At 44.9% G+C, this 13,286-nt stretch overlaps 1 protein-coding gene across 2 annotated transcripts in view; it reads right to left on the reverse strand.

The window, feature by feature from the left end:
- Positions 1-13,286, reverse strand: part of LOC112261301 (FHF complex subunit HOOK interacting protein 1A) — a 45,936-nt gene that overhangs the window by 4,871 nt on the left and 27,779 nt on the right. For both annotated transcript variants that reach the window (XM_024436561.2, XM_024436560.2), the window contains 5 exons: positions 13,048-13,215; positions 9,803-9,882; positions 8,815-9,017; positions 3,393-4,463; positions 2,872-3,050 (listed from right to left, as the gene is read on the reverse strand). In XM_024436561.2, the coding sequence (XP_024292329.1) occupies positions 2,872-3,050; positions 3,393-4,463; positions 8,815-9,017; positions 9,803-9,882; positions 13,048-13,215 (1,701 nt within the window). The remainder of the gene's footprint in view (positions 1-2,871; positions 3,051-3,392; positions 4,464-8,814; positions 9,018-9,802; positions 9,883-13,047; positions 13,216-13,286) is intronic.

The following is a 13,286-nucleotide window of genomic DNA, read 5'->3' on the forward strand; positions in this document are numbered from 1 at the left end:
AACATTGAGTGGCTACTGCCAACACACTGTCAATGACACTGACTCTACTCCAGCCACTTTAATCATGGGAATTGATGGGAAATGATGTAAATATATCACTAGCCACTTTAAACAATGCTACCTTATATAATGTTACTTACCCTACATTGTTCATCTCATATGCATACGTTGATACTGTACTCTATATCATCGACTGCATCCTTATGTAATACATGTATCACTAGCCACTTTAACTATGCCACTTGGTTTACATACTTATCTCATATGTATATACTGTACTCGATATCATCTACTGTATCTTGCCTATGCTGCTCTGTACCATCACTCATTCATATATCCTTATGTACATATTCTTTATCCCCTTACACTGTGTATGACAGTAGTTTTTTTTGGAATTGTTAGTTAGATTACTTGCTCGTTATTACTGCATTGTCGGAACTAGAAGCACAAGCATTTCGCTACACTCGCATTAACATCTGCTAACCATGTGTATGTGACAAATAAAATTTGATTTGATTTGATTTAGTAAGCAACGGCAGTATAAATATGGCCTTGTGTTTTAGGCTATTTTCCTGCTGAAAGGTGAATTAGTCTTCCAGTGTCTGTTGGAAAGAAGACTGAATCAGGTTTTCCTCTAGGACTTTACCTGTGCTTAGCTGTATTCCATTTATTTTTATCCTAAAAATCTCCTTAGTCCTTGACGATGACAAGCATTCCCATAACATGATGCAGCCAACACCATGTTTGAAAATATGAAGAGTGGTAATCAGTCATGTGTTGCGTTGAATTTGTCCCAAACAAAGCTTTGTATTCAGGGCAAAAAAAGTTATTTTCTTTGCTTCATGCTTTGCAGTATTACTTAAGTGTCTTGTTGCAAACAGAATGCATGTTTTGGAATATTTTTTATTCTGTTCAGGCTTCCTTCTTTCATTTAGGTTAGTATGGTGGAGTAACTACAATGTTGTTGATCTATTCTCAGCTTTCTCATTACACAGCCATTAAACTCTGTAACCGTTTTAAAATCATCATTGGCCTCATGGTGAAATCCCTAAGCAGTTTCCTTCCTCTCCGGCAAATGAGTTAGGAAGGACACCTGTATCTTTGTAATGACTGGGTGTCACCATGCTCAAAGGAATATTCAGCGTTTGCTTTTTAAGTTTTTTATCTACCAATCAATGCCCTTCTTTGCGAGGCATTGAAAAACCTCCCTGGTCTTTGAATCTGTGCTTGAAATGTATTACTTGATTGAGGGACCTTACAGATAATTGTATGTTTGGGGTAGTCATTTAGAAATCCTGTTATCCACTATTATTGAACACAGAATGAGTCCATTCAATTTATGTGATTTGTTAAGCACATTTTTACTCCTGAACTTACTTAGGTTTGCCATAACAAAGGGGTTGAATACTTAGACAATACATTTCAGCATTTCATTTTTTATTACATTTCAAAAACATTCTACTAACAAAATTCCACTTTGATATTATGGGGTATTTTGTGTAGATCAGTGACACAAAATCTAAATGAAATCCATTTTAAATTCAGGCTGTAACACATCAGAATGTGGAAAAAGTCAAGGGGTGTGAATACTTTCTGAAGGCACTGTAGCTGCCAAAGCTACAATGAGGTAGTCTCGTTCGTCTATCCTGATCTCGCGAGCTTACCTTGAAACAAGATGGTGGATCAATGAGATCACCATGCTGAATTGTTTCATTTTTTTGTACGCATAAAACATTGTATTGAGAAAAATGAATGCGATCGTTGCATTTCCACAGCGCTTATCAAAGAAAGTGTACATTTGTTTTGACTGAATTAAGCCAACAGGCTTTGCGTACTTGATGCCAAGAGTATTGCTATACACACTATCAGGTGTAAAACGGGTAGCTTTTGCATAAAAGCATATCACACGATTGAAAACAAAACCAGAGGCATAAACCAGACAAAACAAGGACATTAAACAAGACAAGACACGCTGATGATGAGAGAACCAAACCGTATTCATCTCCATGACAAACAATCCACCTCTTTTAATCTGGACCCTAATGAAAATGAAGTGCCCAGTGTTTGTACGTCAACAACTCGCCATCCCCTTTCATCCCCATCCAAACATTCCCTTTAATGCGAGCTTTCAAACGGCCCCATTCCATTTTGATTTACTTGTTTACACATGCTCTATTCAATTATGCATGAATCAGCCGACAGGAGAGAAAAACACTGTGTTAAAGTCTCACTAGACTTGTTTCACAGCCATTTTGAACTCTGTTTTCATTGCCACGTAAAGTGTACGCCAACTCATAGTCTGTGTCCTAAATGGCACCCTATCCCCTATATAGTGCACTACTTTTACCCCAGGTCCATAAGGCTCTGGTTAAAAGTAGTGCACTATATTGGGAATAAGGTTCCATTTGGGACACAACATAGTATTCATAATCTCCTCTCTAATTAATACTATTCATAACGGATCCCTCCTCTCTAACTTCTAACAGGTTTTCTGGTTGTTTCATGAGTCTCCAGAGGTTTAAACAGCTTAGAGCGGTGAGAGTGAAAAGCAAACAGTTTTTTGGGGGAACGTTTTTACACCTCTAATGCTTACTAAATGGAGCAGAGTGAAATGTTTACTAAGAGAGTTGTCTCTCTTGAGTAGGCGTGCATTGCAGTGTCTATGATGAGCATCTTAACAGTAGGACTGTGTCCATCTCTGCCTCAAAGTCAATGAGAGAGAACAAAGGATACAGATAGACTGAAAGTCAAAACAGTCAGAGATAGATAGACAGAAAGACTGACAGAATTAATGGAATCTAGGAGCGGGAGTGGACACTGGGCTGGTGACAGTCACACTCACAGTCACGCACACACACACACTATCTGTACCTGATAGAGTGAGCGCACGCTGGGCTGGAACACCATGTTGGTGTTGAGGAGGAAGGATTGCAGCAGGGGCTGGGGGTAGGCAGCCAGCTGGGCCAGTATACCAGTCAGCAGGAGGTTGACATGGAGAGAGTTATCCAGCATGTTCTCCAGACGTGACAACAGCACACTGACAAATGGCCCTACAGGAAGAGAGAAAGAGAGTCTTCACTCAGATTGTCAAACCTGGTTAAAGATCAAGAACAAGCCTTAAAGTAAGGCAGATAATACTTCAATCTACACAGGAAGAGAGAGAGAGAGACTTTACTCAGTCTGAAGTTTTATCTGTCTTACTTTAAGGCTGGTTATTTAACCAGGTTTGACAGTCTGAGTAAAGCCTCTCTCTCTCTCTCTCGCTATGAGTCAAATGCATTGTAAGATAACCACATTGTGATTCTTCAGCAAATTCTTGACACGTGTTAGAGAGCTGACCTTCAAACCTGGTGAAGATATATTTTATTTCTGAGTGTGTTGTTTTATCTTACCTGTAAAAGGCACAGAATGACTCCTAGTGCTCCCACTGCGGAGCTTGGTCCCAAACAGGGATGAGTGCTGCTTCTCCAGCTCAGGCGTATCCACAGAGAAGGAGCTGAAGTCCACCTCGTCCTCCTCCATGGGGGTGACAACAGGATTCCGGAACTCTTTGTCCACCGTTTTCACATGGCTGCTCCCCCCAGTCCCAGCCTCGTCGCTGCCCAGCGTACGAATCAGCTCCTCGTACTGATCCATGAGGTCGTCCCCCACCTCAGTAGCCAAGGGGCTCTGGAGGTTGGAGTTGTGGTCCGCAACATGAGCTTTGACCTCCTTTGACCCCTTTGTGACCTCCGAGCTGTTGACCTCCATGTTGGTGGGATGGGGTGGAAGACTCAGGCCATTGCTGAGGGGGACCTCATCCTTCTCCTGTAGACTGGATACTTTGAAATGGTCCTCCTCAAGGTTAAATTCTGAGTCCATGTCAGATTCCGGTAGTGTCTCCCTGCTGGGTCTGCGGCGATCCACAGTATCGCGGGCGTCCTTCTTTGCCACAAGGTCGTAGACCATGACATCATCCTGGAAGTCGGACTCCTCAATGTAGGAACCCTTAACCAGCATGATGGCAGTCCTCCTCATCTCCTGGATGTGTTTGGGCGGCTCGGCTGCAGGTGGCTGTGGAGGTCTACTACTCTCAGCAGTAGCAGCCTCGGGGGGCACCACCGGACCGGCATCATAACTATCGTCCCACTCCAGCTCTAGTTGATTAGTAGGGGCTGGGTCTGTGGTCTGGGGCGGGCAGGGGGGACGAGGCCGTGGATGTGGATGTGACCTCTTGGGGTTGACCGTCTGGGCTTGGCGTCCCCTGGCCCCAGCCTCCTCCAGGGCACTGGGTTGGTACTCCTCTGGAGGGGGGTCCTCTCCATCGTAGGGGGCTGACCACACCTGGCAGGCCCTGGTGCAGCTGCTGATGCCCAGGCGGGCGTTGTAAAGGTAGTGCAGGTAGTTGACGTCCAGGTAGATCTCAGAGCCGATGACGCAGGAGTAGCCCGAGCCATCCTCCTCCAAAAAGGACTCCTCGGTCTCTGAAAAACAGACAGAAAGACAGGGAGCACTACAAGTCAGTAATGGATCTAACAGTGATAGACAGAGGACACACAGAGAGACAGACACAGACAGAGAGACAGACAGAGACAGAGACAGACAAAGAGAGAGAGAGAGAGAGAGAGAGAGAGAGAGAGAGAGAGAGAGAGAGACAGAGACAGAGACAGAGAGAGACAGGCAGACAGGAAACAGAACAAGTCAGTGCGATGAATAATATAACTAATCCTGGCTGACACACTGCGCTGCATGCGTGCTGAATTCACGCACAGCAGAACTAATGACGTTGACAATTAACCACAGGAGGCTAAACTGATTTAATTGAGATTTAATGAGTTGATAAAAACACTTTCTAATAAGGCCTCTTATGTTATTAATCTGACAACATGAGACTTCATGTAAAAATCATACAGAACCATAACTGATGGATGTTTGAATGACTCTTAATAAGGAATAGTAAATGGATAGGAATAATGCATTATCAATAGAACACGTTCTACTACGGGGATAGGAATAATGCATTATCAATAGAACACGTTCTACTACGGGGATAGGAATAATGCATTATCAATAGAACACGTTCTACTACGGGGATAGGAATAATGCATTATCAATAGAACACGTTCTACTACGGGGATAGGAATAATGCATTATCAATAGAACACGTTCTACTACGGGGATAGGAATAATGCATTATCAATAGAACACGTTCTACTACGGGGATAGGAATAATGCATTATCAATAGAACATGTTCTACTACGGGGATAGGAATAATGCATTATCAATAGAACACGTTCTACTACGGGGATAGGAATAATGCATGATCAATATAACATGTTCTACTAAGGGGATAGGAATATCAATAGAACATTCAGCCACGGGACGGACCATGTTTGTCCGAGCAAATGGGCGAAAAATAATTGTAATAATTTGTACACTGCAAATTGACCACAACTAAGCGCAAACAGAGATCGTATCTATTATTTTATTTGTGGGAATACTTCGTAAAAGATTTCCTAGATTAAATCATTTATTTTCTGAATTCCTGGTGATTTTACAGACTTCTTGGGGAGCCAAATAAAATCACTTGCGGGGCCAGTTTGGCACACAGGGCGCCTGTTGCCAACCCCTGTTGTACTATATACACTGCTCAAAAAAATAAAGGTTACACTAAAATAACACATCCTAGATCTGAATGAATGAAATATTCTTGTTAAATACTTTTTTCTTTACATCATTGAATGTGCTGACAACAAAATCACACAAAAATGATCAATGCAAATCAAATGTATCAACCCATGGAGGTCTGGATTTGGAGTCACACTCAAAATTAAAGTGGAAACGACACTACAGGCTGATCCAACTTTGATGTAATGTCCTTAAAACAAGTCAAAATGAGGCTCAGTAGTGTGTGTGGCCTCCACGTGCCTGTATGACCTCCCTACAACGCCTGGGCATGCTCCTGATGAGGTGGCGGATGGTCTCCTGAGGGATCTCCTCCCAGACCTGGACTAAAGACGTGATGTCCCAGATGTGCTCAATTGGATTCAGGTCTGGGGAACGGGCAGGCCAGTCCATAGCATCAATGCCTTCCTCTTGCAGGAACTGCTGACACACTCCAGCCACATGAGGTCTAGCATTGTCTTGCATTAGGAGGAACCCAGGGCCAACCGCACCAGCATATGGTCTCACAAGGGGTCTGAGGATCTCATCTCGGTACCTAATGGCAGTCAGGCTACCTCTGGCGAGCACATGGAGGGCTGTGCGGCCCCCCAAAGAAATGCCACCCCACACTATGACTGACCCACCGCCAAACCGGTCATGCTGGAGGATGTTGCAGGCAGCAGAACGTTCTCCACGGCATCTCCAGACTGTCACGTCTGTCACATGTGCTCAGTGTGAACCTGCTTTCATCTGTGAAGAGCACAGGGCGCCAGTGGCGAATTTGCCAATCTTGGTGTTCTCTGGCAAATGCCAAACGTCCTGCACGGTGTTGGGCTGTAAGCACAACCCCCACCTGTGGACGTCGGGCCCTCATACCACCCTCATGGAGTCTGTTTCTGACCGTTTGAGCAGACACATGCACATTTGTGGCCTGCTGGAGGTCATTTTGCAGGGCACTGAAAGTGCTCCTCCTGCTCCTCCTTGCAAAAAGGCAGAGGTAGCGGTCCTGCTGCTGGGTTGTTGCCCTCCTACGGCTTCGTCCACGTCTCCTGATGTACTGGTCTGTCTCATTGTAGCGCCTCCATGCTCTGGACACTACGCTGACAGACACAGCAAACCTTCTTGCCAAGGCTCGCATTGATGTGCCATCCTAGATGAGCTGCACTACCTGAGCCACTTGTGTGGGTTGTAGACTCCGTCTCATGCTACCACTAGAGTGAAAGCACCGCCAGCATTCAAAAGTGACAAAAACATCAGCCAGGAAGCATAGGAACTGAGAAGTGGTCTCTGGTCACCACCTGCAGAACCACTCCTTTATTGGGGGTGTCTTGCTAATTGCCTATAATTTCCACCTGTTGTCTATTCCATTTGCACAACAGCATGTGAAATTTATTGTCAATCAAGTGGACAGTTTGATTTCACAGAAGTGTGATTGACTTGGAGTTACATTGTGTTGTTTAACCTTTTACGACTAGGGGGCAGTATTTTAATTTTTGGATAAAAAATGTTCCCGTTTTAAACAAGATATTTTGTCATGAAAAGATGCTCGACTATGCATATAATTGACAGCTTTGGATAGAAAACACTCTGACGTTTCCAAAACTGCCAAGATATTGTCTGTGAGTGCAACAGAACTGATGTTACAGGCGAAACCCAGATAAAAATCCAATCAGGAAGTGCCGCATTTTTTGAAACCACCTCATGCCAATGACTCCTTATATGGCTGTGAATGAGCTACGAATGAGCTTACGTTTTCTACGTATTCCGCAAGGTGTCTACAGCATTGTGACGTCTTTTTACGCATTTCTGTTGAAGAATAGCCGTAAGGGACCACATTTAGCAAGTGGTCACATGATGTCTCCCGCAGAAAATCTTGCGTAAAATACTGAGGTAGCCATTTTTCCAATCGCTTCTTATGAGAAACCAATTGCCTCGCCGGATATATTATCGAATAGATGTGTTAAAAACACATTGGGGATTGATTCTAAACAACGTTTGCCATGTTTAATATCTGTCGATATTATAAAGCTAATTTGGAAAAAAGTTTGGCGTTGTAGTGATAGCATTTTCCAGATGATTTCTCAGCCAAGCATGATGAACAAACGGGAGCTATTTCGCCTACAAAAATAATATTTTTGGAAAAAAGGAACATTTGCTCTCTAACTGAGAGTCTCCTGAGTGAAAACACCCGAAGTTCTTCAAAGGTAAATTATTTAATTTGATTGCTTTTCTTATTTTCGTGAAAATGTTGCCTGCTGCCAGCAGAGCCTAGCATAGCATTATGCCATGATAAACTTACACAAATGCTTGTCTAGCGTTGGCTTGTAAAGCATATTTTGAAAATCTGAGATGACAGTGTGATTAACAAAAGGCTAAGCTGTGTCTCAATATATTTCATTTGTGATTTTCATGAATAGGAAAATTTTCTAGGGGTATTTATGTCCGCTTCGTTATGCTAATTCGTTTGAGGCTATGATTACGCTCCCGGATCCGGGATTGCTAGTTTAAGTGTTCCCTTTATTTTTTTGAGCAGTGTGTGTATATATATATATATATATATATATAATGTTAACTTTCCAAGGTGATGGGCTGTATCATGGATATCTAGACAGTTCAAACATTTTGGCTGTGTGGTTTGTGTTTTGTTGGTTTTAGGTAAATACCACCTCCACAAATTAGGTCAAAGCGCTCGCCACCAACAATGTTATGACTAGTCGCAACTCAGTGAAGGAACTTTTTGTGTGTTGGAGATTTTGGCTTAGCGTAGAGCTCATTGAAGTTGCGATTGTGAATACAGAAGAGAGGGAAATGTGAATCAGATTAGGATCAAATGTGATCTTAATTCGTTTCGTCTACTCAGACTAAGCTGCAGCACATGGCCTAAAATCCCAAACACAAATATTCAGGCCACTTGATACAAAGGCAACTAGATTGTCTGTCTCTCGACCTATAATAATGAAACCCATTGTTAAAATCCTTCAGAAGTAACAGTTTATTCTCTGAGAATCATTGAGGCATTCAAAAGATCACCTTCAAATAGAAAGCAACTGGTTAAATAGGGGGTTAATTCCACTTTACTTCTGCATGTGGCACGTTACACTGTCTTGTCCTAGTGATAGGCATATTTAAAGTACAGAACCAGCTAGAAATCTCCAGTGAACCTATCTTACCCATGGTGCCAGTGTTAGGACTGTTGTCTGTGCCCTTTGACCAGAGGATGGAGTCCAGCTGTCTGAGGGGTGGGGGGCTGTGTTCGGGGGAGCAGCAGGAGGGTGTGAGCGCCAGGATCTTAGCGGCCGACACAGAGTAGAAGTCTCTCTCCTTCACCACACGTCTCTGGCTCAGCATCATGTGATTACAGGGGATCAGGTACCTGGAGAACCAGAGGAGGGGGGGTAGATCCTGTTAGGGAGCCCCAGCAGGGGGAACTGAGACTTGGGTTAGGAGGAGGACGGGGGGTTATGGTTGTACCAAGAAATGCAGATAGGTCGGTGTTTGGGTGTTAAGGAGTAAAAGCGGAGTAAGGTCTCATCACATCGTAAACCAATCAGCTCTGGGAAACTGAATTTGTAAGTGTGTGTACACATCAACTAGGTATACAGGGCCTCCCGGGTGGCGCAGTGGTCTAGGGCACTGCATCGCAGCGCTAGCTGAGCCACCAGAGACTCTGGGTTTGTGCCCAGGCTCTGTCGCAGCCGGCCGCGACCGGGAGGTCCATGGGGCGACGCACAATTGGCCTAGCGTCGTCCGGGTTAGGGAGGGTTTGGCCGGTAGGGATATCCTTGTCTCATTGCACACCAGCGACTCCTGTGGTGGGCCGGGCGCAGTGCACGCTAACCAAGGTCGCCAGGTGCATGGTGTTTCCTCCGACACATTGGTGCGGCTGGCTTCCGGGTTGGATGCGTGCTGTGTTAAGAAGCAGTGTGGCTTGGTTGGGTTGTGTTTCGGAGGACGCATGGCTTTCGACCTTCGTCTCTCCCGAGCTCGTACGGGAGTTGTAGCGATGAGACAAGATAGTAATTACTAACAATTGGATACCACGAAATTGGGGAGAACATTTTAAAAAACTAGGTATGGAAAGAAAGACATCCGACACCCCAAATGTTCCATATAATATCATCATGAACATAGAACATGGAACAGGCCCCACCCACTCACCTCAAGATGAGCTGCAGCATCACATCCTCACAGTACAGTCCAATGAGAGTCTGGAACAGCGCCAGAGACACAGTACCCAGCTGGAAAACACCAAGAAGATAAGCATCACAAGATGAAACAAAGGCCTCAGAGGACCGGAATATATCACAAGGCTGGATTAACAAGTAAGAGATTACCAAGGCTGAATTTCAAAATGGCTGCCTGTGGCACGTGGCACCATACCTGTTTAAATATTGCAGAGTGACCATGGACAGCCTGAAGTCACAGCTTTTGATGATACTTGCTTAGTAAGTATCCCTGATGCAACTTCACTTAGTTGGCATGTAACCAGCTAATACTGCCCCTATGTCCTTAATGTGTTATATTTTAGGCATGGTGTATGTCTTGATTAGGTTGGATTGTGTGGAAACAGGTGTATGCCTATCTGTCGGAGTTGCTGACAGATGAATAATGATAAGAGTAAGGAAATGTCTGTCCATTTGAGGGTTTGGAATGGGGCGTCGACCTGGCCAACGCTTTCGACTCTGTCAATCACCGCATTCTTATCAGCAGACTCAATAGCCTTGGCCTCTCAAATGACTGCCTCGCCAGGTTCACCAACTTCTTCTCAGATAAAGTTCAGTGTGTCAAATCAGAGGGCCTGTTGTCCGGACCTCTGGCAGTCTCTATGGGGGTACCACAAGGTTCAATTCTCGGGCCGACTCTTTTCTCTGTATATATCAACGATGTCGCTCTTGCTGCGGGTGATTCCCTGATCCACCTCTACGCAGACAACACCACTCTGTATACATCTGGCCATTCATTGGACACTGTGTTAACAAACCTCCAAACGAGCTTCAATGCCATACAACACTCCTTCCGTGGCCTCCAACTGCTCTTAAACGCTAGTAAGACTAAATGCATGCTTTTCAACCGATTGCTGCCCGCCTGCCCGACTAGCTTCACTACTCTGGACAGTTCTGACTTAGAATATGTGGACAACTAAAAATACCTAGGTGTCTGGTTAGACTGTAAACTCTCCTTCCAGACTCATATTAAACATCTCCAATCCAATATCAAATCTAGAATCGGCTTCCTATTTCGCAACAAAGCCTCCTTCACTCATGCTGCCAAACATACCCTCGAAAAACTGACTATCCTACCGATCCTCGACTTTGGCTATGTCATTTACAAAATAGCCTCCAACATTCTACTCAGCAAACTGGATGCAGTCTATCACAGTGCCATCCGTTTTGTCACCAAAGCCCCATATACCACCCACCACTGCGACCTGTATGCTCTCATCGGCTGGCCCTCGCTACATATTCGTCGCCAGACCCACTGGCTCCAGGTCCTCTATAAGTCTAAAGCTCCACTTTATCTCTGCTCACTGGTCACCATAACAACACCTACCCGTAGCACGCACTCCAGCAGGTATATCTCACTGGTCATCCCCAAAGCCAACACCCCCTTTGGCCGCCTTTCCTTCCAGTTCTCTGCTGCCAATGACTGGAACAAATTGCAAAAATCACTGAAGCTGGAGACTTATATCTCCCTCACTAACTTTAAGCATCAGCTGTCAGAGCAGCTTACCGATCACTGCAGCTGTACACAGCCCATATGTAAATAGCCCATCCAATCTACCTACCTCATCCCCATATTGTTTTTTACTTTTTTACTCTTTTCCACACCAGCATTTCTACTTGCATACCCTCATCTGCACATCTATCACTCCAGTGTTAATTTGTCTAAATTGTAATTACTTTGCTACTATGGCCTATTTATTGCCATACCTCCTTACGCCATTTGCACACAGTGTATATATATTTTTTCTATTGTGTTATTGACTGTACATTTGTTTATTCCATGCGTAACTCTGTGTTGTCCTTTTCAAAACCATCAATGTCAAATGGGCTGCAGGTATCAGAAGTGTTGTTTTCTACCCTGTAGAGTACAAATCAGCCCAGGAGCATTTTTCACAGTTGAGTAGTCCTGTGAAGAGAGCACTTGAACGTTTCAATTGACAAGCCTCTGTTTGATGTTAATGAATGAAGCCTTTCCAGCAATTCCCCCTGTTTGAACTATACATTACATTTCCTAATATTTACTTGCCTTGTATCATCAGTCCAACAACTAATTAGATAGTTATTGCGCATTGCATGGCAATAATCTGCTGTCTTTGATACTGACATTTTAAATATTTGTTTAAATTATTAGGAAACGGCCTCTGGGGAAACTATTTATCTCCAAAACAAGTCTCAGTTATTTTAAACATGACTCACACAGCATAGCAGCAAGATTCACAGACAACTTTCTGAAGGATCTAATTTATGTCAGGTTGAGGAGGCCTGGCTATTTACTGTGTTATTAGGAGACTCTAGGTTGAAATATGCACAGTAATCAATATGTTTTGCAACTGTGTGCGGTTGTGTGTATTTGTGAGTGCTAGCACGAAGGCTCCCGGATCTGAAAAGGGATGTTGACATATGTGCTGAGCAGGTGCTTCAGCCTGCAGACTCTCTCCCGTACCTGGTGTGTCGATGCGGCTGACCAGAGTGTCCAGGATGTGGACGTTACCTGGAAGGGTGTGTTGATGCGGCTGACCAGCGTGTCCAGGATGTGGACGTTACCTGGAAGGGTGTGTTGATGCGTCTGACCAGCGTGTTCAGGATGTGGACATTACCTGGAAGGGTGTGTTGATGAGGCTGACCAGAGTGTCCAGGATGTGGACGTTACCTGGAAGGGTGTGTTGATGCGGCTGACCAGAGTGTCCAGGATGTGGACGTTACCTGGAAGGGTGTGTTGATGCGGCTGACCAGAGTGTCCAGGATGTGAACGTTACCTGGAAGGGTGTGTTGATGCGTCTGACCAGCGTGTTCAGGATGTGGACATTACCTGGAAGGGTGTGTTGATGAGGCTGACCAGAGTGTCCAGGATGTGGACGTTACCTGGAAGGGTGTGTTGATGCGGCTGACCAGAGTGTCCAGGATGTGGACGTTACCTGGAAGGGTGTGTTGATGCGTCTGACCAGCGTGTCCAGGATGTGGACATTACCTGGAAGGGTGTGTTGATGAGGCTGACCAGAGTGTCCAGGATGTGGACGTTACCTGGAAGGGTGTGTTGATGCGGCTAACCAGAGTGTCCAGGATGTGGACGTTACCTGGAAGGGTGTGTTGATGCGGCTGACCAGAGTGTTCAGGATGTGGACATTACCTGGAAGGGTGTGTTGATGCGGCTGACCAGAGTGTCCAGGATGTGGACGTTACCTGGAAGGGTGTGTTAATGCGGCTGACCAGCGTGTCCAGGATGTGGACGTTCTCGTGGCGGTGGAGGAGGATGAAGGAGAGGAAGGTCTGCAGCAGGATCGGCTCTGACACCGACCGCACGAACAGGTCCAGATAGGCCGTGGTAGTCATCACCTCCTCCAGGGTCAGCTAGAGAGAAACACACAACCATCAGTAGGCTGGATACAAATACACTGCATCCTTCCATCCAATCTTCCTGG

Source organism: Oncorhynchus tshawytscha, linkage group LG34 (assembly GCF_018296145.1).
Source record: "Oncorhynchus tshawytscha isolate Ot180627B linkage group LG34, Otsh_v2.0, whole genome shotgun sequence".
Lineage (NCBI taxonomy): Eukaryota > Metazoa > Chordata > Actinopteri > Salmoniformes > Salmonidae > Oncorhynchus > Oncorhynchus tshawytscha.